Source organism: Cyberlindnera jadinii (assembly GCF_001661405.1).
Source record: "Cyberlindnera jadinii NRRL Y-1542 unplaced genomic scaffold CYBJAscaffold_2, whole genome shotgun sequence".
Classification (NCBI taxonomy): Eukaryota; Fungi; Ascomycota; class Saccharomycetes; order Phaffomycetales; family Wickerhamomycetaceae; genus Williopsis; species Williopsis jadinii.
In genome coordinates this window covers 26,660-52,639 of record NW_017963653.1, presented here as the reverse complement: position 1 = coordinate 52,639, position 25,980 = coordinate 26,660, and the positions used below count along the sequence as shown (strand labels likewise).

The 25,980-nt window shown below is 45.3% G+C and overlaps 16 protein-coding genes and 1 non-coding gene across 17 annotated transcripts; 7 read left to right on the top strand and 10 right to left on the bottom strand.

Annotated features, from left to right (window-relative positions):
• On the bottom strand, positions 1 to 714 carry CYBJADRAFT_123251 (PITH domain-containing protein; the record flags this gene model as incomplete). Its single annotated transcript, XM_020212472.1, has 1 exon — positions 1 to 714. One exon carries the CDS (start codon positions 712 to 714, stop codon positions 1 to 3), a length of 714 nt encoding a protein of 237 aa, XP_020072157.1.
• A 78-nt stretch (positions 715 to 792) lies between these two features.
• On the top strand, positions 793 to 2,022 carry HEM2 (porphobilinogen synthase HEM2). Its single transcript, XM_020214256.1, has one exon. It carries the CDS (start codon positions 930 to 932, stop codon positions 1,953 to 1,955), a length of 1,026 nt encoding a protein of 341 aa, XP_020072156.1. The 5' UTR covers positions 793 to 929; the 3' UTR covers positions 1,956 to 2,022.
• Positions 1,993 to 2,699, bottom strand: VPS20 (ESCRT-III subunit protein VPS20). The gene has a single exon (XM_020214255.1). The coding sequence runs from the start codon at positions 2,650 to 2,652 to the stop codon at positions 2,032 to 2,034; it is 621 nt and encodes a 206-aa protein (XP_020072155.1). The 5' UTR covers positions 2,653 to 2,699; the 3' UTR covers positions 1,993 to 2,031.
• Positions 2,700 to 2,865: 166 nt separating this feature from the next.
• Positions 2,866 to 4,369, bottom strand: CYBJADRAFT_38464 (uncharacterized protein). Its single transcript, XM_020217690.1, has one exon. The coding sequence runs from the start codon at positions 4,061 to 4,063 to the stop codon at positions 2,942 to 2,944; it is 1,122 nt and encodes a 373-aa protein (XP_020072154.1). The 5' UTR covers positions 4,064 to 4,369; the 3' UTR covers positions 2,866 to 2,941.
• Positions 4,370 to 6,655: 2,286 nt separating this feature from the next.
• On the top strand, positions 6,656 to 7,282 carry CYBJADRAFT_188277 (uncharacterized protein; the record flags this gene model as incomplete). The annotated part of the gene is made up of 1 exon (XM_020217299.1): positions 6,656 to 7,282. One exon carries the CDS (start codon positions 6,656 to 6,658, stop codon positions 7,280 to 7,282), a length of 627 nt encoding a protein of 208 aa, XP_020072153.1.
• A 174-nt stretch (positions 7,283 to 7,456) lies between these two features.
• Positions 7,457 to 9,232, bottom strand: CYBJADRAFT_176463 (uncharacterized protein; the record flags this gene model as incomplete). The annotated part of the gene is made up of 1 exon (XM_020216789.1): positions 7,457 to 9,232. One exon carries the CDS (start codon positions 9,230 to 9,232, stop codon positions 7,457 to 7,459), a length of 1,776 nt encoding a protein of 591 aa, XP_020072152.1.
• Positions 9,233 to 9,995: 763 nt separating this feature from the next.
• Positions 9,996 to 10,067, bottom strand: CYBJADRAFT_t29. The gene has a single exon. It is a non-coding gene; the product is annotated as a tRNA-Glu (tRNA).
• A 501-nt stretch (positions 10,068 to 10,568) lies between these two features.
• Positions 10,569 to 11,405, top strand: SDT1 (nucleotidase; the record flags this gene model as incomplete). Its single annotated transcript, XM_020216179.1, has 1 exon — positions 10,569 to 11,405. The coding sequence occupies one exon, from the start codon at positions 10,569 to 10,571 to the stop codon at positions 11,403 to 11,405; it is 837 nt and encodes a 278-aa protein (XP_020072151.1).
• On the bottom strand, positions 11,221 to 13,440 carry RAD7 (UV-damaged DNA-binding protein RAD7). Its single transcript, XM_020214254.1, has one exon. The coding sequence runs from the start codon at positions 13,248 to 13,250 to the stop codon at positions 11,454 to 11,456; it is 1,797 nt and encodes a 598-aa protein (XP_020072150.1). The 5' UTR covers positions 13,251 to 13,440; the 3' UTR covers positions 11,221 to 11,453.
• Positions 13,441 to 13,532: 92 nt separating this feature from the next.
• Positions 13,533 to 14,936, top strand: RAD23 (Rad23p; the record flags this gene model as incomplete). The annotated part of the gene is made up of 4 exons (XM_020216788.1): positions 13,533 to 13,598; positions 13,659 to 13,731; positions 13,791 to 13,867; positions 13,926 to 14,936. The coding sequence occupies 4 exons, from the start codon at positions 13,533 to 13,535 to the stop codon at positions 14,934 to 14,936; spliced, it is 1,227 nt and encodes a 408-aa protein (XP_020072149.1).
• Positions 14,937 to 15,089: 153 nt separating this feature from the next.
• UTR4 (putative acireductone synthase UTR4) lies at positions 15,090 to 15,809 on the bottom strand (the record flags this gene model as incomplete). The annotated part of the gene is made up of 1 exon (XM_020216178.1): positions 15,090 to 15,809. The coding sequence occupies one exon, from the start codon at positions 15,807 to 15,809 to the stop codon at positions 15,090 to 15,092; it is 720 nt and encodes a 239-aa protein (XP_020072148.1).
• Positions 15,810 to 15,926: 117 nt separating this feature from the next.
• On the bottom strand, positions 15,927 to 18,293 carry CYBJADRAFT_135144 (patatin-like phospholipase domain-containing protein). The gene is made up of 2 exons (XM_020213126.1): positions 18,125 to 18,293; positions 15,927 to 18,057 (listed from the first exon to the last, which is right to left on the bottom strand). Exons 1-2 carry the CDS (start codon positions 18,150 to 18,152, stop codon positions 16,034 to 16,036), a joined length of 2,052 nt encoding a protein of 683 aa, XP_020072147.1. The 5' UTR covers positions 18,153 to 18,293; the 3' UTR covers positions 15,927 to 16,033.
• A 314-nt stretch (positions 18,294 to 18,607) lies between these two features.
• Positions 18,608 to 19,744, top strand: CYBJADRAFT_165870 (ketopantoate reductase family protein). The gene has a single exon (XM_020214253.1). It carries the CDS (start codon positions 18,683 to 18,685, stop codon positions 19,673 to 19,675), a length of 993 nt encoding a protein of 330 aa, XP_020072146.1. The 5' UTR covers positions 18,608 to 18,682; the 3' UTR covers positions 19,676 to 19,744.
• A 103-nt stretch (positions 19,745 to 19,847) lies between these two features.
• On the top strand, positions 19,848 to 21,644 carry CYBJADRAFT_165869 (uncharacterized protein). The gene has a single exon (XM_020214252.1). It carries the CDS (start codon positions 19,904 to 19,906, stop codon positions 21,455 to 21,457), a length of 1,554 nt encoding a protein of 517 aa, XP_020072145.1. The 5' UTR covers positions 19,848 to 19,903; the 3' UTR covers positions 21,458 to 21,644.
• TGL3 (bifunctional triglyceride lipase/lysophosphatidylethanolamine acyltransferase) lies at positions 21,599 to 23,779 on the top strand. Its single transcript, XM_020214250.1, has 2 exons — positions 21,599 to 21,662; positions 21,754 to 23,779. Exon 2 carries the CDS (start codon positions 21,876 to 21,878, stop codon positions 23,400 to 23,402), a length of 1,527 nt encoding a protein of 508 aa, XP_020072143.1. The 5' UTR covers positions 21,599 to 21,662; positions 21,754 to 21,875; the 3' UTR covers positions 23,403 to 23,779.
• CYBJADRAFT_165868 (uncharacterized protein) lies at positions 21,603 to 21,918 on the bottom strand. Its single transcript, XM_020214251.1, has 2 exons — positions 21,885 to 21,918; positions 21,603 to 21,822 (listed from the first exon to the last, which is right to left on the bottom strand). The coding sequence occupies exon 2, from the start codon at positions 21,801 to 21,803 to the stop codon at positions 21,630 to 21,632; it is 174 nt and encodes a 57-aa protein (XP_020072144.1). The 5' UTR covers positions 21,804 to 21,822; positions 21,885 to 21,918; the 3' UTR covers positions 21,603 to 21,629.
• CYBJADRAFT_165866 (uncharacterized protein) lies at positions 22,970 to 25,954 on the bottom strand. The gene is made up of 2 exons (XM_020214249.1): positions 25,838 to 25,954; positions 22,970 to 25,780 (listed from the first exon to the last, which is right to left on the bottom strand). Exons 1-2 carry the CDS (start codon positions 25,904 to 25,906, stop codon positions 23,411 to 23,413), a joined length of 2,439 nt encoding a protein of 812 aa, XP_020072142.1. The 5' UTR covers positions 25,907 to 25,954; the 3' UTR covers positions 22,970 to 23,410.
• Between the last annotated feature and the right edge of the window lie 26 nt (positions 25,955 to 25,980).

Below are 25,980 nucleotides of genomic sequence, written 5' to 3'. Positions count from 1 at the left end.
TTAGTCAACGTTGTTAGATTGGCCTATTTCCTGCTGGAGCAGATTCTTATGATCTGCTGGATTAGCAGCAGCTTCGTAAAGTGTTATCACGGGATCCTTTGCCAGCGGACTGGTGAACAGTCCGCGAAGTTCAATGTAGTATAGCTTTGTAGTTTCATCCTCATCGTCATCCCAGTTATCCTCGATGAACAATGTCAAGTGGTAGGTTGACTGGAACTGAGATCTCGGAAGGTGGTGCTCAACAAACGTATCTTCATCCACGTTTGCCTCCGTATCATCCAAAGGACCAACCAATGGCTGTTCCAGTTTATGCACCGGTTTAGAACCTGCTATGTTATCGAAATCCAAGGTCTTGTTGTTCTTGAACAACTTCACCGTTCTGGGACAGTGAGCAGACTCACCACTGGATCTGATGATTATCGAGTATAGCTTCACGTTGCCGTTGAACGGGATATTCAGGATCAGCTGACAGTCAGCATCAGATTCAACGAACCCGCTGAGCTCAAACTTGTCGTCGTTGGCCTTGAATAGGCGTTGTAGATCCTCATCCTTCTGTTGACAGTTGAGCGCCCTCAGCTGGTAGAAATCAATGTGCTCTCTTAGATTCTGTACACTGCTTGTTTGAATTGGGGGTATATGAGAGTGGTCATCCCCATCGCCGTGGGAATGAGAGTGGCTATGGGAGTGGTTAAAGTGCTCGTCTTCACAGGACATCGAGGTATCGTCGTCTGCTCGGCTTTGTAGCCTAATGTGTGCTGTGCGCTGAGTGAGTGAGTGTTGTTTTGCCTTCGGATCAAATATCCAGATTGGGAATGAGGAACGAATCAACGTCTCGGAGATGAAAGATTTATCGCAGTTGAGAGCACAACACTCTCTTTCTTGTAAACACCAAGCGTACTCAGCCCAAAGACACAAGACACAACTACACGATGGTCCACACAGCTGAATATCTCAAGCCACAAGAGACGAGCGTCTCGAGTATCCTTGCTGGAGGATATGCACACCCTTTGGCGCGCGAGTGGCAACACGAGAGACAACTCACCAAGAACATGTTCATCTACCCTCTGTTTGTGAGTGATATTGAAGATGAGGATACGCTGATCGAGTCGCTGCCAAACCAAAGACGAGTCGGTGTCAACAAGCTGATCCCATTTGTTAAGCCTTTGGTTGAAAAGGGGCTGAGATCTGTTATCCTCTTTGGTGTTCCTACGAAGCCAGGTTCTAAGGACCCGGTTGGTACCTCAGCGGATGATCCAGAAGGTCCTGTTATCATGGCGACCAAGTTGTTGAAGAAGGAGTTCCCAGATCTGTTTATCATGGCCGATGTGTGCCTCTGTGAATACACTTCTCATGGCCACTGTGGTGTCCTTTTCGAAGATGGCACCATCAACAGAGAGGAATCTGTTTTCAGAATCGGCGCTGTTGCTGTTAACTACGCAAAGGCTGGTGTTGACTGTGTTGCTCCTTCTGATATGATTGACGGCAGAGTCCGTGAGATCAAGCGTGGTTTGATCGAAGCCAAACTTGCCCATAAATGCTTTGTCATGTCATACAGTGCTAAATTCAGTGGTAATTTATATGGCCCATTCAGAGATGCCGCTTGTTCTGCTCCAGGCAAAGGTGATAGAAAACGTTACCAACTCCCATCTGGAGGCCGTGGATTGGCCAGAAGAGCACTCAGAAGAGATATTGAAGAAGGAACTGACGGTATCATCGTCAAACCATCAACTTTTTACTTGGATGTTATGAGCGATGCCGCAGAGATTGGTAAGGACTATCCAATCTGTGCATACCATGTCTCTGGTGAGTTTGCCATGCTACATGCCGCAGCAGAGAAGGGTATCTGTCATTTGAAGTCAGTCGCATACGAATCACACCAAGGATTCCTCAGAGCAGGTGCAAGATTGATAATCAGTTACTTCACTCCAGAATTTTTGGAATGGTTGGACGAATGAGTTGGAACTACTTGAATTGTACATAAAATAGAGTAATACCTGTTAATTAAAGAACCCTCATTGGGAGTTAACCATTCTATGCTAGTAATGCAGTCCTCGTCTCCTTGCTACTTTCCTTCTTCTGCTGTGGGAGAACATCTACAGCAACTTCAGGAACCTTGGCAAGCCCATCAATCTTTGGAAGCCTTTGATCCAATGGTGTTGCTTCCAGCTCTAACGCCGCCAACTCTTGATCAATCTCATCCTCAATGTCCTGTCCAACAACAGAGTTGGATAACATCTCGTTGATCTCGTCCTGATACGCAATGTTATCCTGGACCTCATCAACAAGCCTTTCGACATCCTCAACCTTCATCTCGTTGTTGAGCTTTGACAAGATGGCATTACCGTTTTGCAACCCCTTCAAGAAGTCTTTCTCTATGAGCTTGAACTCAATGTTGTGTATCATATTCTCCAAGTTGTAGAGCTGGTTGGAAGAGTCCTCTAGTAGTTTCTGCTGATACTTGGTCTTCTTTAACAGCACTTTAGCATCGTTCTTCTTCCCCTGGCGCAGGTATACTTTGATCTGGGTGGTTTCTTGATCCACCAACAAGTTCATCTTCTTTTGATACCTGACTAGTTTGTCCTTTTGCAACTTCACCTGTAAAACAGCCTTGTCCTGGGCAGTGACCCTCGGTGCAGAGCTGGTATTCCCCATATTGGCTTGAATCTATAGCTTCCAACCCTTATCCACTGTGAGTGAGGTCTTCTAACCGCAATCAAAGAGACACATTAGATTTGGGCCTGTGTGTGCGCGTGGTGTACGCGTGGTGTAGGGGTGTTTTTTTGGAGGATTCTCTCTATCGTCACGTGCCAGAAATGGCAGCCCAGACATCGCAGTACTTCAATTACGGCGTTGTTCAGTGGACAGCTACGGTTGGTTAGTTCTAAGAGGAGAGATAGCGAGAGGGAAAGACGAAAACAAAACCAGTTTGTGTTTATATTTATTAGTTCAAAAGTGTTCTGATGTTAGATACTGAGGTATCCCTTCTCATTGAAAGAAGTGCCTGAGAAGCTGATGTTTCCGTGTCGCGTGCCATGCTCTCGTTGATGATGTCCAGCGAGCTCTGTGGTGAGCCCTGGAGGCTCGAGGATTGCGACTGTCTTGCCGGTTTACCTGGCTGGCTGAATTGGAAGTTCCCAGCGTTCTTGGGGAACTGAAAGTCCAAGGAATCCTTGAAAGTTGGTGACCCCTGCTTATCTTGCATCGATGGTAGGGCGATGAAATTGTTACCGACGGAGTGTGACCCTGTTGATGACGAGAACGACGTTCCACGTTGTGGGTATAGCTCTGGGGTGATGATTGGCGAAGGCAGCGCCTGGAACTTGTTGAAGTCCAACATGGAATTACGCCTTATTGTGGTGGTGGAAGATTTGGAAATGGTTCCCAAATCGGCTGTGTCGATAAATTCAACACTGGTTGTGTCGTGAAGGGGCCTATCGTCGGCGAGGTTTCCATGGGATTTAGTTGAACTCGCATTTCTTGCGGCGGCAAGACGCTCACTCTTGTACTCCGTGAAGTCATCAAACAGTTTGGCAAAGTCGTACTCGTTCTCCAAGTTTCTGTAACTGTCAGTGTCAACGTCAGCGTTGGCAAAGTCCAGGTCTTCCTCCTGTGCCCATCTAGGGTTGTACTTGGAGATTTCATCCTTTTGCAAGTTGACAATGCTGTGGAGGTATCTGATATAGTCCACAGTGGACTGCAAGATCGTGAGCTTGTACATCCCTTCACCGTTGTTGTTCGAAGAGTTCAAGTTGTTTCTACAAGCCGGAATCATGAACTTGAGAGCCTCAAACTCCCTGTTCATTCTGATACGTCTCTTCTTCTCAATGATGGAGTGTGCGGTCTTGTGCTCTCTGCGACGCTTCTCAATCTCGTTCTGCGATATCAGCGACGACGAGGAACGTCTTCTCTTCTTCTTTGGCTTTCCATTGCTACCGCCTTTGGCGCCACCGCCCTGGCCGTTCATCTGCACAGGCTCCGGCAACTTGTTCTGCTCTGGCTCTTCATTATCACCATTTTGCATCTGGATGATTGTTGGCTTCAGATCTGGAGGAAGTGGCAGCATCGCGTTCGTTGTTCTCGTGGAAACGGTGTGGAGCTCGTACAAAGCGTGGACCCTACAAGGTTACAGAGCTGTCAAATTCACAATGCCGCCACGATGCCTTATATAGTTACTACCCAACAGATATTCACAGAGATTTGGAACTGCTCAATTGCACACTGCCAACTCGCTGTCTCTGGCACACGTGTGGAGGAGGTGCACGTGCAGGTCACAAGACAAACAGGGCCCACACGACGAAGCAGCAGCGAGCGCAGAAAGCAACATAATTAACGCCAGACGTAAAAAAAGGAATGTTAATGGGGGAACACACGGTGCTTTCTGGAGAGTTCATGGGTTGTCTGGGTACCGTCTTCCATTGCCATGTGGCTCAGTACTGGGCACAACCCGGTGTGCCATGATTGGCTGCGATGCCTGTGTTTTCCCTTTTCATGTTTTCTAGGTAAAGTTAGTATACAAGTGGCTCTGTCATTGAGCGTTTAAAAGAACGAGGCGGGACCATAAACCGTGCGCTTGTTGCAGGGAATTTCACAGGGCCAAATTGCCCACCACTACGATTACACACACTCGCTGTTTGATCCGTGATTGATATCTTTACAGCCAGCACTTGGTCGTGTTATGTATGTGCTCAAAGTCACAGGTGCCTGTCATTGGTGGACTGAAGGCCTGTGTATACGGCGTAGGTGTGGTTCCGTGCGAGACCCGGCATCTCGTGCAATATTCGATCTGGACATTACATGTGTGCTATGCGAAGCGGGCGCCATTGTGACAGAACCTCGTGGCAGAGCAATGGTCAAAATAACCTCATCCCGTTACCCGTGCAACATTTGCTTGGGGGGGGGGGGCAGATGTGCTCTTGAAGTGCGTAGAGCCGTCGAGGTGTCACAACTTGGAGACGTACAATTTACAATTGGAAAACGTTTCTTGACCAACGTGTGTGTCGCTGCGTTCTACTTTGAGTTCAACTCTTTCTAGGCACAGCTCAGTGTTATGCGGTAGCCCTCGTGGGCTTTTCATTCCACCATTAGTCGTTAGAGTCCCGTTGCCCGAAACCGGTTGGAAGTTGCATCGTGCTTCCTTCCATACAAATACGCTAGGGGGTCCTTGTCTGTTGTGCGTGTACTGGGACACCTCTAAATATTGCATAGCAGTGGATTAGGCCACGGGGTTGAATGGTTTAAGTAATTATTTTCACTAGTGAGCTATGCGTGAGTGTGTATGATGTGGTACAGATTAAGTATGGCGTTTTTCGGGTGGTTGTAGGTCTTAATTATAGTTACATAGGCTTGTAGCATCATCACTGCATCAATGTCTTGCCTGGACTTGTTAATTGATTTCAGATGTGAGACACATGTTACAATTCACTCTGCATGTAATATTGGATGTGGGATGTGGCGTGGATTACTGCCACCAAGTGTCTTTTGACAGGGAATTCCATGTCGAAGCAAGTTTACTGCGTGGTTAATCCTTGTTCTGAAAGCTCTGACAGCTCTTCTAAGAGTTGTTACAATCAAATGTAGCCAAAAGGTTGACAAAGTAGGTTTCGACTTGATTCACCACGTCTCTATACATTTTAGTAAAGGGAAGTCTGTAAGGGAGTCCTTGAGAAATAGGTTAAATGCTTTAATGAGACAAAGCTCAACACTTGAAGACGATTCCGTGTAAAGCCTTAACAACTCGCAGTCTTTTGATTCAGCTCCATCATCAAAGAAACATCTCACAGCACTCTGATGTGTTTTCTTCACTTCAAATTGTAATCTCTGTCCCCTTTGCTCTTTTATGAAGTGACAACTTCTAGTTAACCTGGGGAAAACCAACTAGTGAGATGTTTTCTATTTAAAAGAAGCTTACATCCACGGGAGACAAACACATGAAAGGTCCAAAGAGTTACTAACATGCATCTGAGTATAATATATACCATCCATAAGGCTGATCCAGCTGGAAACAACTGTTCTTCTTTTGTTGTAGTGTACATCTAACAGTTTAGATTCGCTTGTTTACCATTCATTAATGTTCAGTGTTGTAAGCACATCTCTAAATAAATTACAATACCGTTGACCGAGATTCCACTACTCCCTCTTCCCCCAGAACTAACGGAAACCCGTGTGAAGTCGTTCCATACTGACTCGAGATCTATAATCTCGTCTCTATTTAGGCATTCTTCTATGGTCTCGCTAAGTCACTTACAGAAAAACCACCGCAGTTCAATGTCTTCAAGCATACATTGCACGGCCTTATAGCTACATTACCATACACGTTGAGCCTAATATAAACACCAACGGTTCAATTCAAACAGATCTATTGGAATCGAACAGTCGTATCCATTGTATAAGAATAATCGGCTATGGGCCCGGATGCCGAATGCTGCGACTTCGGCTAGGGCCCGAAACAGATCTTTTGTTTTGACTCCGATCAACGGAAGAAAAACTTTTTTTATCGAGCTGCATACTTTTGCATATGAGTCAACTAGAGAAACAATTATGACACATCGGGTATGAGTAATTCGTTTCTTTGATATATAAAACGTTCTTTGGAATAACTTTAGAGGATTTACACGCCCACTTGGAGCAACTATAACTTCACTGTAACCAAAGAACGATGATTGAAGGACTTAAACAGGATCATACTTTACTCTGTGAGCTAGTTCTTGTGTGCTTCTCAGTACTCGAAGAAACTATATTGCACCAATGTGCAAAGACTTGTTCTTCAGCACAATACAAGCGTTTACACGATAGCATAGCAACGTTGAACTTTTCATACGTTACGCTTCTTTCACTTGAAACAGATGAAGAGATGTTGGAGCATCTATACAAATTCAGACAGGATGCGTCAAAGATCACCAGTGAGATATCAACGCTATCTGTACCGACATATGATTCTATGCAGTGGGAACTTAAGCTGGAAACTTTCAACACACTTTTGGACTCCTGTTTAGAATTTTTACTTCTCTCCTCTCGTCACGTTACAACATTCAACGAAAGCCCGTATTCAACTCCAGACGTTGTCGTCATAGGATTTGACGATTACGCTTCTCGGTACACGGAACTTATAGATCAATTATACAAACTTAAGGAGTCAATACTAGACTGGCAGGAAGAAGTTTTAAAAGTCCAGAGCTTTGAAGACGCTGAGTATACAATTGATGATGAATTCCAGCTTGTGTTTATGGATGATGAGTCTCTTTCCGGTTCCACATCAACAATATCTTGTCTTGAGGTATTTTAAAGCATTGTGTTTTGATTTCAAAATGAATTACAGAGCTACAACAACTAATCATAGAATATATATGTTCATTATTATCATGGGTCCTAAGAGTTATATATATACAGTTTGTAGTCCCCAAAAAGTTTGAATATGAGTTATGAGAGACAGGGAATAAATTAAATCAAATGAATAGCATTAGAAATTATGACGTTGCAAGTTTTGGAACTGTGGGACAAAGATACCCCTAGCATCGACACTGCTCAAGTCCTTCAAATAAGGCGAGAGAACTGGGTAAAGGTTAACGATACTGTGAAGTCTCTTGAACTGAGACTGGTCACGGCAGAAACATTGAAATTGTTTCAAAATTTGAGCATAAAGCAACGCTCTATCTTCACTAGATGCAAAGGTAGCATCTCTTAGTGCAGCCCAATCAGCATTGGCAATATAGGTATTACGTTCAGAGTCATTGAATAACAAAAGATCGTACCAGGCGTCCAGGATCTCGTTTGCAGTAGCATCAACAGAGCCAAGAGACTTGAGATAGATACGACGAGAAACCTGCGTCTTCTTCAAGTTATAGAGCTCATAAGCACTGTACAAAGAATCAATCGTGACCTTATCTTTCCAAACAACACACTTGGAGATGATAATGTTGAAGAATGGTTCATCAATTGGCTTGATGTCGTTGTAAGTTGCAATGATACTCTTCAAGGTTTCCAAACCAACTTGCTGATTATCTGCATAATTTTCGAAGAATATATCAAAGAATGTATTGTTCAATGAAGAGGAAATACCGTGGTGGATGTTACGTCCATAGAAAACGGTAACTTTTTCCCAAACTTGACGAACTTGTTCGAAATCATGAGTCTCTGTCCAAATGTTCTGGATGAACTGTTTGACACTATTGACATGAAGTGTCAATCTGTAAGGAGTTTCTCTTGAAATGGCCTTCTCAAAGAATGTATTAGCGATGGTAATATCCTTACAGTCACCAATAAGAGCCAAGTGAACATCGACAAGAGCAGAATACGTAGACTTATCGTTGTAGGAACAAAGCTCAGAGAACAGCTCGAGCGCCTTTCTGTTTTCACCAGCGGCAAGGCATGTCTTCAACATACCAGAGATCAAGTGTGGGTGAGAGGTGTTTAACGACTTTGATTCATGGTAAAGCTCTTCAAGGTCATTGAATTTGGAACCACATTGGTACATGATTGGTAACAAGACACCAACAACCTTTGGTCTGAGGAAAACAGGTTTCAAGTTTTCCTTCTCCATGGACGAACTCCAGACTGCAATAGCCTCATTCTCCAGCTTCAACTCTTTCAGCGATGTCAACAAGTGCATAGCACCTGATTCGTTGACGGAACCTACACCAGACAGCAAATCATTGGTTATTTGTCTCAAAGAAGCCTTGATGAATTCGTTCATGTCGGTATGGAAGGAACGAGCATCATAATCTGGCTTTTTGGCCAATCTGGTAAGTTGGTTTCTGTTGGCTCTCAAACCGGTATGAAGGGCATATATGAGCAGACTCACCTGTGAGTCATGGAAATCTGGAGTACCCTTCAGATCATCATACAAAACCATGGCCTTCTTCAAAGTGTCCCAGAAGAACGGCTGTGATGATGGGTCGTTGAGGTCAATAATGTGCGAGAGACAGTCCCTGAAGGCACACAGCTGCTTGAACCAAGGGGACGAGGCATCAATATGGTGGTCGTTGTTGTGGTAACCTTTCCCTCTCTTGACATCGTTCTTCTTGTTGTTGTTGACAGACTTCTGCAAGTTCGCAACGTTCTTGATGGTATTGGTGAAGCTGAGCGAAGCTGGGTCCTGTGGTTTACTCTGAGACTGGGTACGCTCAATAGCAACCGAGTTGAATCTGATGGAGTGGTTGATGGAGTTTCTCGCAGTGTTCACCACCTGACCTGTGATTCTGGTCTTGAGCACCTGTTGTTGCGTGAGTCTGAACATTATGATCTCCTTGTGTCTCTATGTATCTATTCTCCTGATAAAACCTGTGTATAACTTCTCTAAACTGGATATCCTGTAGGGTATTTATATCGAGCCGTTATGTTCTAAAAATGTGCCAAACGACGGATGTACTCTTCCACCCAACGTTCTTCAATGGGAGTGCTAAGCTCTTCGTTTATGTTCCTGACGTACGACTAAAATCCGTTCCAAGTGGCGCAGACACAAACAAACGAACAAGGTATGTATGCGTAAAGTTTATATATGTCCTTCAACAACGGTGATATCACGTGGTTGTAGTTTCGTGGGCTTGAAATGTTGTGAATGAGTTGATGGTTCCTTAAAATTTTCTCTGCTTTTGCCGTCGTTTAAAAAGGACCCATCATTTTTTCTCCTCTCCCTTTCTGTGCGCAGTTTGCCTGCGGAGTTCTTTTCTGTTTGCCCTACGGCGGAGACGGCGGCGGGGGCGATACGCAAGTAGGGTAACAGACTGACGCAATCAGATGTACGAATCGGGAAGCTTGGTAAGAGGTCCAATCATGAGACTCCATAGGGGTAACGATAGCGTGATGGTTCCGCTAAAAGGGTGTGAAATCAGATAAAGATTAAGGGGAAACGATAACGGCTTCGTTTTACGCTTCCGCACCCCTAAAATGATCGAGTGCAGAACATCGATTGGGCTGTGGAGTCGGTCTTTTGTTGGATTTTAACAGTCACGTGACATGGCAAAAATATAAGTGGGATTTCTTTTCAGAACAAAAAAACTCTCCGATACCGGGAGTCGAACCCGGGTCTGCTCGGTGAAAGCGAACCGTGCTAGCCGTTACACTATATCGGAAGATCAATAAAGCGTTTTGTCGTGCTGTAGGACTCACCATGAAACCGTAAAGGAGTAGTCGAGATGATGACTGATTTCTCTTGTGTGATGAGCCAAGTGGGTCAATTTGATTCAGAACTGTTCCAGTTATAGAAACAAGCCGGGCTGTATATATGGAGATCACATGAGAATCCGCAATTCGCATACATCCGTAAAGTATTTGTTGTAAGATGTTTCTATCAGGAGGCACGCGTATTCCTGAAGTAGTAATCCGACGGGGAAACGTGCGTAGTGTTGAACTTGTCCACATATGCTCGTCCTCACAACGGGTCTTACCTCTTTAATATCGTACAGAGAAGCACTAAACAACGAAAAGAGAGTGCAAAACGGCTCAATCAGCGCTCAAGTTGTTTATACCATCTTGATCAAAATACCCGTGTTGTGGCCTGGATCTGTGTGCGTTTTACAGAGATTTGGATGTTATCAAGAGCAACGACGTACCTAAAGATAAGAAGGAACATCATGACTTGTACGAAAATCTCGGGCTATTCCTCCTCACAGGAGTACAACAAACATATAGACGACAACCTGAGAGAGAATGAAGAACATCTAAAGTCATTGGACTATCCTGGCTGTAAGGTTGTGTTGCCTCTGGGCTATGGTCCAGTTGTTCCGAGAGAGAACAAGAAGATCTTCTTCTTTGACATTGACAACTGCTTGTACAAGAGATCCCTTGCTATACACGATATGATGCAAGAGTACATCCATGAATACTTCAAGAGAACTTTGGATCTCAATGACGAAGATGCGCATGTCCTCATGTTCAAATACTACAAAGAATATGGATTGGCAATCCAAGGGTTGGTCAAATTCCACAAAATAGACGCATTGGAATACAACAGGAAAGTCGACGATGCCTTGCCATTGCAAAACGTGCTCAGCCAGGACCTCAAGCTACGCTCCATGCTCGAGTCGTTGAGATCGAGTGGCTCAATTGACCGTATGTGGCTATTCACAAACGCCTATAAAAACCACGGAGAACGCGTTATTTCTCTACTGGGGATCGGTGATATGTTCGACGGATTGTGGTACTGTGATTATGCTCAAGATGATTTGATCTGCAAACCTAACGCAAATGCCTTCCACTCTGCTTTGGAGCTGGCTGGTGGAACAGATTTCAGTAATTGCTACTTTGTCGATGACAGTGCAGATAACATTAGAACTGCAGTGGGTCTTGGGTTCAAAAAAGCGATCCATTTCGTGGAGAGAGATGAAGACCTAGGAAAGACTCCAGAAGGTGCATTACTCATTAGAGATATATTGGATCTACCAGAGGTTGTACCTGAATTGTTCCAGTGAGATAGAATTATATTCCCAACCCATTTTTTATAAAGCTATATACACGTCTCAAACCGTATCACTCTGTCTCCCAATAACCTTTAATCCTTCTCTAATTACAGCGTTGGAAGTACATCTGTTGTTACCATAACAATCCATAACTCTCAGCTGAGGACAATTCTTGCCAATGAGTTCAAGAACCTCATCATCAATACAGCGCACAAAGCCTGCATCTAAATATGTGAGATTTGCACATTTCATTATTTGGAATGTCAATGCAGTTAAGTCCTTTATCGAGTTTATTGATAACTCGACAAGTGACGACCCAGAATGTAACAGCATCTCGACGATGCCTTCGTCTCCCAAGGAAAAACACTTCCGTAGATAAACCTCATTTAGGCCATAATTATCACTCCAACCATGGAACAGTCCTACAAAACCTTCACTTGTGATTTGATCGAGTAATTGTAAGGAAATGTGACGTAAAGAGCCACCAAAAGGTCTTATACCGTTGATGAGAAAATCATCTGTCAATCCAGAGCACCCGTCAAGGATCAAAGTCGAAAGAGATTCCCCGTTTATGCTCATTAAATTGATCAGGAGCGTATCATCAACCAGATCTTCGTGTTGTGGATATGAGATTTCCAACTCTTGTAGCTTTGTTAAGTACGCTGGCATAACATCGTATGACTCTTTCTTCTTGATTCCATCGAGTCTAGACAGTTTCAAACTCTTCAAATTGGCACCACATTTATCCATGAGTGTCAAGAAGGAGTCATCGCTAAATCTATGCGTGTTTCCAATCTTGAAACTTGTCAACCTATCACCAACAGTGTTGAAGAAATTCTTCCAAGTAGCATCATTTATGAGGAATGGGCCATCGAGGTCCAGCTTTGTCAGTTTGGATAAATTCGTAGAGAAGTAGTTAAGGTTATCATTGTGTAAGCGTCCACACATAAGGAGAGTTAACTCTTGTAAATTTGGACAATACGCTGCGATCTGGTTGTACGACTTTGACGTCAACCCAGAACAATCCCAAAACTCCAATTTTGAGAGATGCGTATTCAAGAACAACTTGACAGTGTTATCATCCAATGATCTGTTTCGGCATAGAATCTTGGCAATTTTCTTCATGTTCACATCGCCAATGTCACCAAGGTCTTCAACGTCATAGATCCTCTCGGTGACTTTCTTTATCGCGAGGTCTAAAAGCGATGGGAACTTGACGTCCTGTCTATCCAGCAGTGCCACTGCAAGCCTCTGTCTTTTCTTCCTCGAGATGAGTTGATTCTTCTTAATCGCACGTTCCTTGTCCAGTTGTCTCTTTGTGCAATCAGGGCATAGATAACCACCACTTTCGCTGATCTTGGAGTAGACGTTAACGACAAAATCGTTGAAGCAGTGGGCACACTTTTCAGACTCACCAACGATTTTCCTTCTCGTGTGAGTAACACGGTCTCCGTCGTTGTCGATGCCATCCTCCGTTTCAGAGTCTGTGTATTCATCTTCATCGTCCTTACCAGCTGCTGCCCTTCTTTTCCTTCTAGACGCAATCCTTATCTCCAGCTCTTCCTGCGCCATCTGCTCATCAGCAGCATTCCTGACAGTATCTCCTTCTTCAACAGCCTCCAACAACGCCTCTCCGTCCTCTCCTCCGCCTTCACCACCATCCTCCTCTCCCTCACCCCCCTGCTCTTCACCGTTTATCCGTTCAAGGTGCCTACGCCTGATATCCTCAGCACTGATGCCCTGCTGTCGCAGAAACTCCGTAAGTGCACTATTGGGACCCCGGATCGCACTCGCCTCTCTCACCGGTGCCCCCTCTGACGACGTATCACTACGGTACTTCAAAGGCCTTCTGCTCATCTTCACTGTCTCTCAGTCTCAGTTCGCCAAGCTGCTTTATACGCGTCCCATACCACGCGTCGTGTTGTAGAAGTAGTAATTGTTGTTTTTTGCCACTCTTCTGCGCTAAAGAGAGGCACCACACGTAAAAACCACAAAGAGAGAAAAAATAGCGACGTCGTCCAATCATCCGTGTCCGCTTGAAAAGTTGATTATTCACCAACACGGGGTATAAAAGCAACGCGACCTTTGGTATTAAACCCTCGAGACTTGGCTCCATCTCATTAGCAAGCAGTATCAACAATGCAAGTCATCTTTAAGGACTTTAAGAAGGAGAAGATCCCGGTGGAAGTTGCACCAGAAGAGACGGTTAGTACGATGTCTTTAGTGTCTATAATTGGTGATCTATGCTAACATACTTGTCCACAGGTTCTCGACGCTAAGAAGAAGTTGGCGGAGATCAAAGGTGTTGAGGCTTCACAGTTGAAGTTTGTGTATTCCGGTACGTGTGTTTGGCAGGCTTGAACACGTTTAGGGTCGTACTAACATGTTTTGCAACAGGGAAAGTTCTTCAGGACGATAAGACCATCCAGGAGACAAAGATCAAGGCTGATGATCAGGTGATCTTCATGATCTCAGTAAGTTATCTCGTTGCGAGCCGTATGAATATGTGTACTAACAGCTGTGTCCATATAGAAGGCTGTCAAGAAGGCGACCCCATCCACACCTGCCCAACCAACAACAACACAAACACCAACTGCTCCAAGAGCTCAGGCACCAGTAGCTCAGGTACCGGCTCAAGAACCAGCGCCTGCTGCTGCTGCTGCTGCTGCTGCTGCTCTGCCAGAACAACAGACACCATCGAACTCTGCTGCTGTTGATGCATCCAGTGCCTCTGCCGAACCACAGAGCTTTGATGCTTCAACATTTGCCGTTGGTTCTGCAAGAGAACAAGCCATTGCAAATATCATGGAGATGGGCTATGAAAGATCACAGGTGGAAGCTGCCCTCAGGGCTGCTTTCAACAATCCAGATCGTGCTGTGGAATACCTCTTGACTGGTATCCCAGAATCTGCTCAGGTTCCTGTACAGGGACAACAACAAGCTCAGCAGAGCGGAGATCAACAAGGCCAGGAAGCAGAACAAGGCGCCTCGGATGCCCCAACAGCCATCGAGGAGATTGTAGAAGAGGATGTTGTTGTTGGTGATGCGGATGCCGATGAAGATGACGACGACCAACATGGCGATCTGTTTGCTGCTGCTGCTGCCGCAAGTGCTGGGGGCGCAATTGGCGGTGCTGATGCTTCAAGTCCAGGAGGTGCTAATGCTGCCGGAAACATCGACCTTGGCTCCGCTGAGGGCCTTAGAAGACTTGCACAGGAATCCCCAGAGGCCCTCGAGGGATTGCTGACCATGTTGGCCCAGCAGAATCCACAGTTGAGCAGTCTTATCCAACAGCACCCAGAAGAGTTTATTAGAATGTTACTCCAAGGCCCAGAAGGGCTGGAAGACGTTGAAGGTGGTGAACTGGCACAACCACAGTTAGGAGAGGGCGAAGAGTTACCACAGATCACACCAGACGATGAGAATGCGATCAACAGATTGATGGAGTTGGGATTCGACAGAGGAACAGTGGTACAGGTATACTTTGCTTGCGATAAGAATGAGGAGCTTGCTGCGAATATCTTGTTTAATGACCATGCTTGAATCTAGACGAAGGCCCAAGAACCATCAAAAGATATCAAAGCAAGCGGAAAAAAGGAAGTAAACCTCGATCAGAGAAGTGCTGGCTACATTAGTAATTGTTATAATTGTTATCATTATGTGAAAATATACTCTTGTTTTTACCTCTTTGTCACATCACAGTTGTAGGTGGGAAAAGTCATCGACTGCTTTGTACTTCTCTACTTCATCTTGTGTGAGTGGTGAGTTGCCTGGTCTGACAACCACATGTGCTTTCAGCCCAGCTTCTAAAGCAGCTTGGACTTCTTTGACGTTATCACTAAGGAAAAGTACCTCCTGTCCAGGGATACCAATGTTCTGTATGATGTTTTTATAGCTCTGAGGTTCAAACTTATAACCGGAGGTTGTGATGTCGAAGTAGCCGCTGAGATATCCATTGATATCGGTACTCTTCCCGTTGATGTCAACGTGTCCAAATAACAACTTCTGTGCGTGAACACTCCCGCTGGAATAGATATACACCTTGTGGTTTCGAGATTGTACTTGGATCAAATCAATGGCATCCTGGTACAGAGGAGCCTTGATCTCGCCAGAGGAGTAGCCTTCATTCCACACAAGGCCCTGTAATGCCTTCAAGTTCTTCTCCTTGACGTCGTTCTTGACTAGCTGTACAATGTGGTCTTGCAAGGCCTCTCTGGTTGTTCTGGTCTCTGGAGGGAACCCTTCAATCACAGACACTATTGGCGAATCCTGAGAAGAGGACTCCAATGGGAATTCCACGAGTGATAAAACATCTGGAAGCTTCTTGAGGAAATAGGGGAAGAGACAATCCTTCACGAATGTAATTGGGCAAACAGTGCCTTCGATGTCCAGTAACAATGCTGTGATTTGAGCCATTGGTGGTTGTTTTCCCTGGTTGTCGTTGTGAGCAGTTATTACAGGCTGGAACACGTTGTTCGGGGTTTTCCGATCAACTTTTCAAGCCCAACCCCCGGGAACAAGACATCGTTCTATAGACAGGGATCGTGGGAGAAGAATTTGCAGAGTCTACGATGGTGATTTATTCACTGGGATGTTTCTTTTGATAACATAGGGGGTGTATATATATGCACGCACTGATTTCACCACCAATTGGGTCTTTTCTTCAATGTAGATCTAATATTGTTTATGGGGTCAATGATGGGCTCAAGCGTTCCCTCTTCAACGATGTACTCACCGTCGTGGTCACTGTCGTCGTTCTTCTCGTCAAGTTTGACCTGGTATTCCAAGCTGGTCTGGGGCATTGTTTCGTCGCCAGAGTCACTGAGTAGCTCATTATGTCCCGATACACCGTTCTCTTGGCCTTTTGGAGTTCTCTTGTACTTTTTCCAACCAGTACGTATTTTCGTTTCAATGTTGAGTCTATGCTTTATGAATAATAACTTTGGGAACGTGCTCATCTCACCGTTTCGTATCATAGCACCCAGTCTCTTCTCATCTGGGTCTGTTAGGATGAATCTGAGGTCAAATGGATTCAACTTTGGCCATATCGTCACAGTGCCACTAAACTTTTGCAACCAAAGGTTGGACCAATCCTGGTTCATGAAGTGAGGCAACAGATCGAGTCCTTTGATGAGTTGTAACCATTTCCGGTTTTCCAGCTTGATAAAGCTTTCTAGCCCAGCTCCAACAAATCCACCACGCAGTCCTGTCTTTGACCGAGAAACAGGTCTTCCAACAGACCCCTTTGGTGCAAAATAGAACAGTGATATATGCGGGTTCACTTGACTCACAATACTGAACTTCACATTGTAGTACATGTTCAGTGCCTCAACTGGGATATCAGTTCTCAACGATCCATCTTTATACTTCGTACCAAAGCTGAAGGGAACAAGTTTCTGGGTCTGTGGGTCTTTCATCATCAACACAACCGGGTTCAAGATTCCAGGAACTGCACTGGAAGCCAGCATTGCGGACCATATCACACAGTTTGGAGCAGTGATGTGATTACACAAGATAACAGGCGAATGTGGGTCTGCTGGAACAGTTGTGATGTTCAACACTTTGCCCGTTCTCTCAAAGGCTTCCTGGAAAGTCATGGAGCCCATTGTAAACCACATAGCCTTTCTGGCCCAATCAACAGCATCAAATCTTGCACCAGTCTTCCACCACCTTGGGACATACGTTGTTATGCCTTCTGTGCATGCTGTTATCCTTTCAGCTAATTCAGGTCTCAGCAATTCCTTCAGCTCAGCTTCTGTTCTTGTTGTTGCCAACGCAGCAACAACGCCTCCTCCTGACGTCCCGGTGATGATTTGAGGTAGTAGGTCATTCTCCAATAAGGCCTTAACGACACCAAAATGGTTATAGGCAAACGTTGCACCACCGGAAAGACACAGGGCAGTTCTACCAAAGTTCTTGTTCAAGGACTTGAAGAACAGCCTCTTATTTGATGCAGGAATGGTTTGGTCTTGGATGATCATCTCTAACAAATCACTAACCAATGCGTTGTACTCATCTACAATCTCCTTTGTTCCATAATAGGTTTGAGAGTAAAGCAATGGGTTCTCAGTTCCTGCAAAATTTGCCTTTGCACAGCTTTGCAGCACAAGCATGATTCGTTCCATGTCACCTTGTTGCTTGAACTTGTTGAGCTTTCCAATGGTGAGCTTCAACGTATCATAGTCGTAATAGTAGAAATGCTTCTTGTGTTTCCACGAATCCAGATGAAGGTACTTATCCATGTTCATGGCGTTTTGGATCCATTCCTGATAATTCTTTGAAGTTCTCAGTGCCTTCCTCAATTGCTTCTTCTTCCCTTGCCATCTGAAGAAGTGTTCATATATGGCAATGTAGCACCGTAGGAACACATAGGCAATCATTAATACCCATAGCCATAGAAGAATCGGTATAAGGATAGGGAATCTAAGCACTTTATACGACCAGCTCTGGAAATACTCATCTCTTTTCTTATGCGATCCAGCATCACCGAGTCTTGAGTGCACTGGGCCCCAATCGTTCTGTGAAACGATCTTCTCCACCGGTGGCACATGCTGGTCCAGTGGCTGCTGTAAAGATAACGAGACCGCAGACTCACCACCACTCGGCGTGGTTGATGAAGCAGTGTCGAAGTCATTGTTCAGTGCCTTTGCAAAAGCAAGAAGGTCTTGGAGGGGCGGGTGTGGTGTCAGTACAAGCTCCATATTCAACCAACTGGGGGAGATTCAACTTACCTTCCTCGTTAACGTAGTCAATATCCATAAGGAGAGATGGCACGATGGCTCAGTATTCTCGTTCAATCAGCAACAATACAGGGCCTGCGCTATCAGTTGATATAACAAAAGTTTGTAGTTCCAAAGTAAGAAGCTTCAAACAAGACTCTTGGACGATACAAAGTAGTCCTACATACACAGAGAGAGTGTGTTGTTACTGAATCTAACTGGTTGCCCAACAAAGCTGCGTGTTGGTTGTGTCCCCCGGTCGTCTCGGTTCGGGCACCTGGTGAGGGAGCGCTCTTGACACATCCAGACATTTCTGCTGAAGGCCTTCCGCACACCAAACACCTGGACACCCACACACCTGGACACCTCAAATACCCAAACACCTGGACACCCCAAACACCCACAGCTGGATCTCGCAGGTGGAGCCGTTCGCGCGCTGATAAACCAATGCGACAGCCCTCGGCGAATATCGCAGTTATAAAGGGCATCCGGGCCAGACTTTGAAGCATTTCCCACTGAGAGGTTCAATTATCAAGCTCAAGGACGAAGGTATCCATTGGAAGGTCAATTATGCCTAAGAAAGTTCTCGTTGTTGGTCTCGGAGGTGTGGGTGTAATTGCAGCCTACACTTTACAGTTGAACGCTGACTGTGAGGTCTCTGCGGTGATCAAGTCCGATTACGAACACGTGAAGTCCAACGGGTATGAGTTGGACTCGTGTGACTATGGGAAGATCGACTCTTGGAGACCAAACCACTATGTGAAGAGTGTGAAGGAGGCTGTTGAGTTTGGCCCCTACGATTACGTTGTTGTGGTGGTGAAGAACATCCCGGATGTATACAACGTGGAGGACATCTACGCGGATGCAGTGACCAAGGACACCGTTATCGTCCTGCTGGAGAATGGACTGGGCATTGAGAAGCCCGTGTTCAAGAGATTCCCAGGCAATATTGTCCTTTCAGGTGTGAGCATGATCAGCTCTGCCAACTACAGCGGCAAGGTCCATCAAAACGGCCCTGATTTCTTGACCGTGGGCTACTTTGATAACGGCGTTGTGAGTAAAGAGCTTCAGCAGGAGAAAGTCGATGAGTTCGTCAAGCTGTATTCAACACCACAGAACAAGTGCATCGTTGACCCGGATGTCAAGTTCACACGCTGGAGAAAGCTGTTGTACAACGCGACGTTCAACACGGTGTGTGCACTCGTCAACCTCGACGTCGGTAGAGTGACCATGTTTGGCGGCATTGAGACCCTCATCGAGCCGGCAATGGATGAGATCATCGCCATTGCGAAGTCTGACGGCGTCACCCTGGACCCATCCTTGAAGCATGGAATGATCCATTCGGACGATGGTCACTACTACGCGCCTTCGATGCTTGTCGACGTTAGAAAGGGCAACCAGATCGAATTACAGGTGATCTTGGGTAATGCGCTGGACATCGCAAGGGAGAACGCCGTGGCGGCTCCTATCTTGAGCATCATCTATGAGCTGTTGAAGCTTGTCCAGATGAGATTAAAAGAACAGAGTGGTAAGATCGTCCTGCCTAAAGAGAGACCGCTGTAATCGGACAATGGCTCAGTAGATTAACGTGCCGACTGAATTGCGAACTGTACTTTAACTGTAGAATTATCAACACCGTAGTGCTTCTACACAGCGTAGTGTGCGCGTGGCACCGAGTTCCCATTATAGGAGTTCCCGCACTTATGTTCTCTTAAAACGCGCTAGCTTCAGATTAGAACCACGCTTGATCACGAACACAGGCCAGCAGCGCCATCGAATAGGCATTGAAGAATGGGAAGGAGACCCAAGCGGTTGAAACCAGTTCCTGCGAAGCCAGGCTACGACATCAGAAATCTACTGTTGTCCTCTCCAAGGAAGAAGAGCGAGGATAACCCTTCGCCAGCGTCTTCTCCATCAAAGCCGTCGTCAGCGAAGCGTGACGACACAGACAAGGCTAAAGCAAAGGATAAGGGGAGTTTAATGGTGGAGATCTCTGATAGTGATAGCGACGGTGACAGTGATGATGATCTCCTTGTTCTTCTAGGAGGTAAGAACGCCGACAAAGCAGCGGTGGGCGCTAACCCTTTCTCAGCTATTGAGGGCTGCGCGATGCTGAGATCACCGCCAAAGAGGAATCTCATTCCTGAGTTAATGGATGATTCCAGTCTCAAACTCTGGAAGAAGAGTGCTAGGCTATTCGAGCTCCATGAACAGGACGATGCGAAGTCTTTGAGTATCATCACGAAAAAGGAAGAGTTTAGAAAGTTGCTGGAGAGTAAGCTGGATAAGGAAGTGCTCAAGGATGAATCCTACATCGAGTATCTTTCTCAAAACAAAGAGAACCCACGGTTGAAGGATTTCTTCTATTTCGACAAGGCTTGGAGCTATGAAGAGAATCCATCTTCACCACATGTGGCGCTTTTCGCTGTGAACCGGGGGCAGTCATTGTTGACAGATGTTGAAGTCGTTAACCAGCCAAGTGTCTTCCTGGTGAAGAGAAGTTCAGAGGCAATCCAAGATAGACAACGTACCTTTGAAATATCGGACATTGATTCACTCTTAGAAGCCCTGGGAGTATCTGAAGATAGATTATCCATGAAGACACTGACACACGATGACCTGGATTTCAATTCAAAGTGTAAAAGACAAAGCGTCGACCTTGTCATAGCCAAATTGGAATACATCACCAAACTGGTCTGTAAACAATCGGAGTACCGTGAGAATATATTCATAAGGATGATTGAAGTGCTGGGATTCGTTATGATGGACTTTAGGGTTCTTTCATCTAACGTGAGCCTATCACTGACGCGCATCGTCAATGGCCTCCTCCAATGGCAGTACAGATCAATAAGAGATGTGAAGTTTGAACTCATCACCTCCAAATGGATCGCCCTAACGGAATTAATCGACTACAACTATCGTATTGTCTCCACACTGGTGCCAACTGTGTCAACGGTGGTTGCTAAGCTTCGAAGGTGGTTGGCACTCTCCTTACTGGTGGATGAACTACCACCGGTGACTTTGGCGACTACAGAGGAGGAAATGGACAAGGTTGTGTATCAGTCCATCCTCGGCGCAATTCAGCATCTTGTGGACTCCAAGGACGTCTTAACCGATGTTGACTACGATACTCTTATGACCAAACTCAAGGCAGTTTCTCTGTGTATCGTCACCGACAAGCACCCCTTGCTGGAACCATTGGCACGTGTGGTGAAGCAATTGGAAACAAAGGTCCCGGTGAGCTTCACCGGACAGGCACAGGCATCGTGTCGCTCAACACTACTCATGCTACAGAGCACCATTGACGCCCATCAGATGAAGCCCAAGAATAGCTTGTACAGTTAGTAAAGTGGATATCGTGGGATGGTGTGTCGCGTAACGGCTGTAGGACTTGCGGAGACCAACAGATGACACAACTTGTCGTTTCGTATAGATACGAACGTCTTCAAAACCTCACTAGTAGTTAATATAGCTGTTGTAACTTAACAGACATAGAAGTATGCTTGTACAACCAAGATCATTTGTACTGTCCTTTGTGTCCTTGATACTTGTATGTTACTTTCGTTCTTTTTTGGAGGAGGGGGGCAGAGTAGGTGATGAGCCCAGCATAGGCGACCACGAGTACTAACGAGTACATAAAGAACCATATTCCACCATCATTATGGTTGCTTATTGATTTCATCTTCGACATTAGTACATTCTGGGTACGAGTGAGTGTAATCTACGGGAATCCATGCGGTGAACTCCTTACATCTACTAACCCATGTGTCAGAAACTCGTACATCTATGGCACAGGAAGTCCCCCGTGAGCATTGCAAAGACGAAATTACTTGTTGCCGAGGACTACGAGCAGTGGCAAGCTGGTGCGTACTACCTGGATAGGCTGAATGGCTCAGACTTGTGGAGACACAACTTCACTTCGAAGAAATACGATTACAGGCTCATCTCGGAAAGACTCAAGGCTCTGAAGCAGGCACGGCAGAGTGGTGACCTTGATGCCCTGCTCAAGCTGTTCAGAATGGGGTCCTTCCTGAGAAACTTTGGAGGAATATCCAATAGAGAGCTGTTCAACAGGTCGTATGCCGGGACGAAGATACTGATCGAAGACTATATCTCGGAAGTGTTGCACTGTCTGGAGTATTTGGACGATGTTCCCTTCAGTGATTATGAGCTCACGTCGAATCAATTGAAGCTGGACTTCTTCCATGATGCGAGACAAGCCTTCGGAAGCACAGCTTTGGTGCTACAGGGTGGCTCACTGTTCGGATTGTGCCATTTGGGTGTTGTCAGGGCATTGTATTTCAAAGGGCTTTTACCCAGAATCATTTCTGGAAGCGCAGTTGGTGCTGTAGTTGCCTCACTTGTCTGTACATTGACAAACCAGGAACTTGCGGAGACATTGACAAACATATCAGACTCCATATCCCAAATCGACCGTCTGAATAATGACGTTGATGAGAGATATGGCTCCATCATTGAAAACGTGATAACGAAGGGATACTCCCAAGATATATTGGTGTTCATGAAATATGTCAAGGACCACCTTGGTGATATCACCTTTGAAGAGGCGTACATGAAAACAGATAAAATTCTCAACATCATAGTCCATCCCACTGATAAGGCTGTTCCCAGCTTACTTAACTACGTGACAACTCCAAATGTTCTCATATGGTCGGCTTTATATGCGTCGATTGGAACAGGCGTGTTGTCTGACCATGTTGATCTACACGTTAAAAACCTCGATAATGATATTGTACCTGCAACTTTTACAAATGGCAAGCCATGTGAGTTCTTAACACCTCAGAAAGGAAGTGAAAGCTACAGTGCTGAGAGTCCCTACACAAGAGTTACTGAGCTGTTCAATGTGAATAACTTTATCGTTTCTTTAGCAAGACCATACCTTGCTCCGTTAATTGTCAATGATATAAAACATCAAAATGGATGGAAGCCCATCAGAATGATGCAAAGGCTATTTGGCCTCGAATTACAGCATCGCTTTGAACTTCTTGATAGAACAGGATTACTGTTCAGCTTCATAAAGAGACTGGCAGTAGATGAAAAGATGCCACAGAATTCTAGTGAAGTTACAATAGTTCCAGAGCTGAGAACCCTTGTAAGAGACTTTGGTAGGGTGTTTGATGTTCACAGAACAATGGAAAACATTCCATATTGGATCCTGGTTGGAGAGAAGAGCGTATGGCCAGTGCTTCCGATCCTGTGGACCAGGTGTGCAGTGGAGTTTACTTTGGACAATATACACGAGAACAGAAGGAGACGCAAGTTCACATAGTATCGTATCTATCCAAAAGTATGTGTGAGGAAATAAGTCTCCAGTTCATCACTGGTGAAATCTGTCATTGCGAAGTTAGTCTCGTATAAGGGGTTGTCTGCAGCTGTAGGTGATCTCGTAGTTGTTGCAATTGGACTTCTAACAGTTGCAGCTGTAGAGCCCAATTTCTCATTTTGGCTCATAGTTACCGATGTATGAATGCTATTTGGCTCTGCTTGCGGCCTCTTTTCAGCCAGCTCTCTGACTGTTTCCATTAACCATCTTGAACTTTCACCTGAGGTATCCGGCATGATCTTCAGACCTGTTGATGAAATCTTGTTATCCGTCTCACTGAAGGGTAATAACGTTTGATAAATACGCTCTAAATCACACTCTGTAAAGTGGAAGAATATTTCATCGTCATCACCAGACCTATTGAATTGTCGTATTATATCCAAATCTATCTCAGTGGGGACCATGGAATAACCTGGTTCGAGTGTGTATAATCTCTTAGCTGCAAATGATGCAACTCTGCTCACAATCCAAGCGTGAAGATGAGTGGAGGACATCACTTCAAAGGCCTTGAGAATGTTCGTTAGGGATACCAACACCAATATTACGATCTTGTCCATAACAGCCATTTTCCTCACATTAGGTCCAGAGCTGATCAGCTTGAAGGTCTTGATACGTGCAACGATGCTGCACAAGATATGCATAGTCTTGTGTAAGAACATCTCTAGTTTAGGAACAAAGAGCACTGCACAACCAAAATGGACCGACATGTCATAGATCGAGTTGTTTTGGTCAAAAAAGAGAATTGTAGGGTACAGACGTGATGTCATCTTCAACACCTTGATGTAGTGATCGAGTGCGCTTTCACGGTCGTTATGTTTGCAGTAGTATAGGAAAAGATGATAGTGAATCATCATGAGAACACATATTGAGTTGACCAGGATGAACATTTGCTTGAGTTTTGTCATTCTATCAAGCATCGTTATTGATGGCCGACTGATGATGTCTTCAACACTTGAGAACTGATCAACTTTTTCCTGTATTGGCTGGAGCTTCGTCTTGATCTCACGCACAGTTGGTGGATCTCTCACCCTCAATATATCCGTCAATACTTTGTGTGCTTGTTCAGCTAAAGCACCAAAGTCAACGATGTTCTTATCCATGATGAATTCTGTTGGTGATTCACATTCATTCAAACGAGGGAGCTCTGTATCATACATCTTCTCGTCTAGAAGAGATGGTCCACCAACCAACATGAGATGGTTTATATCGAGCTGTAGAACCATAAACCACAGTCTTCTTGCAAAGTTATCCGATATGTTCAGCCCATTATCAGCTTTGCTGGGATCTCTGTTCAAGGAACACTGTATGGCGTAGTGTAAAAGTTCGCCAAACTTCCCTGGGGGAGTCACTCGCATACAGTCATAATCTTCAGGTGCTATCAGTTCGTAGTACCTCTTGAGTAAAGACAGCTGGAAGAACGGTAGGGAAACCTGGAGCAGCTTCTTAGACTCCTGGATACACCGGTCCGCAGCCTCCACTGCTGAACGGGTGACTGGGTTCAAGAAGATGTAGTTATCATCCTCTGACATTGCCATGGAGGTCAATGGTTTCATATTGTAAACTGATAACGACGCCATTCTCATCACCAGTAGTAGTAATCCAGCTATTGGACATTGATCTCTCCTAGTGAAGTTGATTTTGGAGTCTTCTTCGCTCCTCCCTCCCATGAGCGACTCCACCTGCTCAATGAACTGTTCTCTTAGGAGCACTGGCAGTACTTGGGCAAAGTCTGAGTCAAAGAACTTATCCACAAGGAGCCATACCAGTCTTTTATCCTTCATGAGATCAGTCACAGTTTCCACAATGGATGACTGCTTCACATCCTTCAAAGGCGCAGTTTCATAATCAAAGTGCTTTGCATACGCCTTTGAGAGCTCGATCCATGTGGGATCGTTCTGTATCTGTGAATCGTGGTCTCTTCGATGCTTCTGTAACGTCAACGTGAAGGAGCTGAGGTATCTGTCCTTTCTCACGAGAGAAACCCACGACAGGGGACCCGTGAACGTGGAGGTTGTACCAGGCAACTCATCATTGTTGAAGTTCAAAGTGTGACAGTCGGTGTCCTCGGAGAGAAGGTCGTGGATATTTGAGCCACAGCTTGGTGTGAATCCATGGTGTTGATGATGTTTGCCCTGTTGCTCTTTGAGCGTGTTCTCCAGTAACTGCACCCTTTTAAGCAACACCGACCAAGAATCATGGTCAGCTTTCGAGTTCTCCTGGTCTTGTTGCACTGTCTCATCCACCTCTATATCCTCTTTATAAACACATTTTCCTGGATACTTCCTCCTCTTACACATAGAACATATCGGCTTCTGCTGATCGCACTGCGTTCCATAGCTTGTTAGAACCAACGCTCACAAGAAAGCCGGCACAATACTCACTCTTGTCTTCTTCTCTCGACACACGAGACAGCTCTTACGTGCTCGTCTCCTCTTGATCGTACTGTCCATCGTCAATTGGAACTGAGGACGTGCAATTTCGTTGTAAACTGTGCAAATTCCAACGTCAAGTGCTCTTTGGCAAG

Coding starts and splice junctions, on each gene's coding strand:
- HEM2 (XM_020214256.1), top strand. CDS start 930: ATGGTCCACACAGCTGAATATCTCAAGCCACAAGAGACGAGCGTCTCG.
- VPS20 (XM_020214255.1), bottom strand. CDS start 2,652: ATGGGGAATACCAGCTCTGCACCGAGGGTCACTGCCCAGGACAAGGCT.
- CYBJADRAFT_38464 (XM_020217690.1), bottom strand. CDS start 4,063: ATGCTGCCACTTCCTCCAGATCTGAAGCCAACAATCATCCAGATGCAA.
- CYBJADRAFT_165869 (XM_020214252.1), top strand. CDS start 19,904: ATGGGAAGGAGACCCAAGCGGTTGAAACCAGTTCCTGCGAAGCCAGGC.
- RAD7 (XM_020214254.1), bottom strand. CDS start 13,250: ATGAGCAGAAGGCCTTTGAAGTACCGTAGTGATACGTCGTCAGAGGGG.
- CYBJADRAFT_165866 (XM_020214249.1), bottom strand. CDS start 25,906: ATGGACAGTACGATCAAGAGGAGACGAGCACGTAAGAGCTGTCTCGTG. Junction 25,781..25,837: donor GTCGAGAGAAGAAGACAAGA/GTGAGTATTGTG, acceptor TATGGAACGCAG/TGCGATCAGCAGAAGCCGAT.
- TGL3 (XM_020214250.1), top strand. CDS start 21,876: ATGTGTCAGAAACTCGTACATCTATGGCACAGGAAGTCCCCCGTGAGC.
- CYBJADRAFT_165868 (XM_020214251.1), bottom strand. CDS start 21,803: ATGTCGAAGATGAAATCAATAAGCAACCATAATGATGGTGGAATATGG.
- CYBJADRAFT_165870 (XM_020214253.1), top strand. CDS start 18,683: ATGCCTAAGAAAGTTCTCGTTGTTGGTCTCGGAGGTGTGGGTGTAATT.
- CYBJADRAFT_135144 (XM_020213126.1), bottom strand. CDS start 18,152: ATGGATATTGACTACGTTAACGAGGAAG. Junction 18,058..18,124: donor TGACTACGTTAACGAGGAAG/GTAAGTTGAATC, acceptor CGCCCCTCCAAG/ACCTTCTTGCTTTTGCAAAG.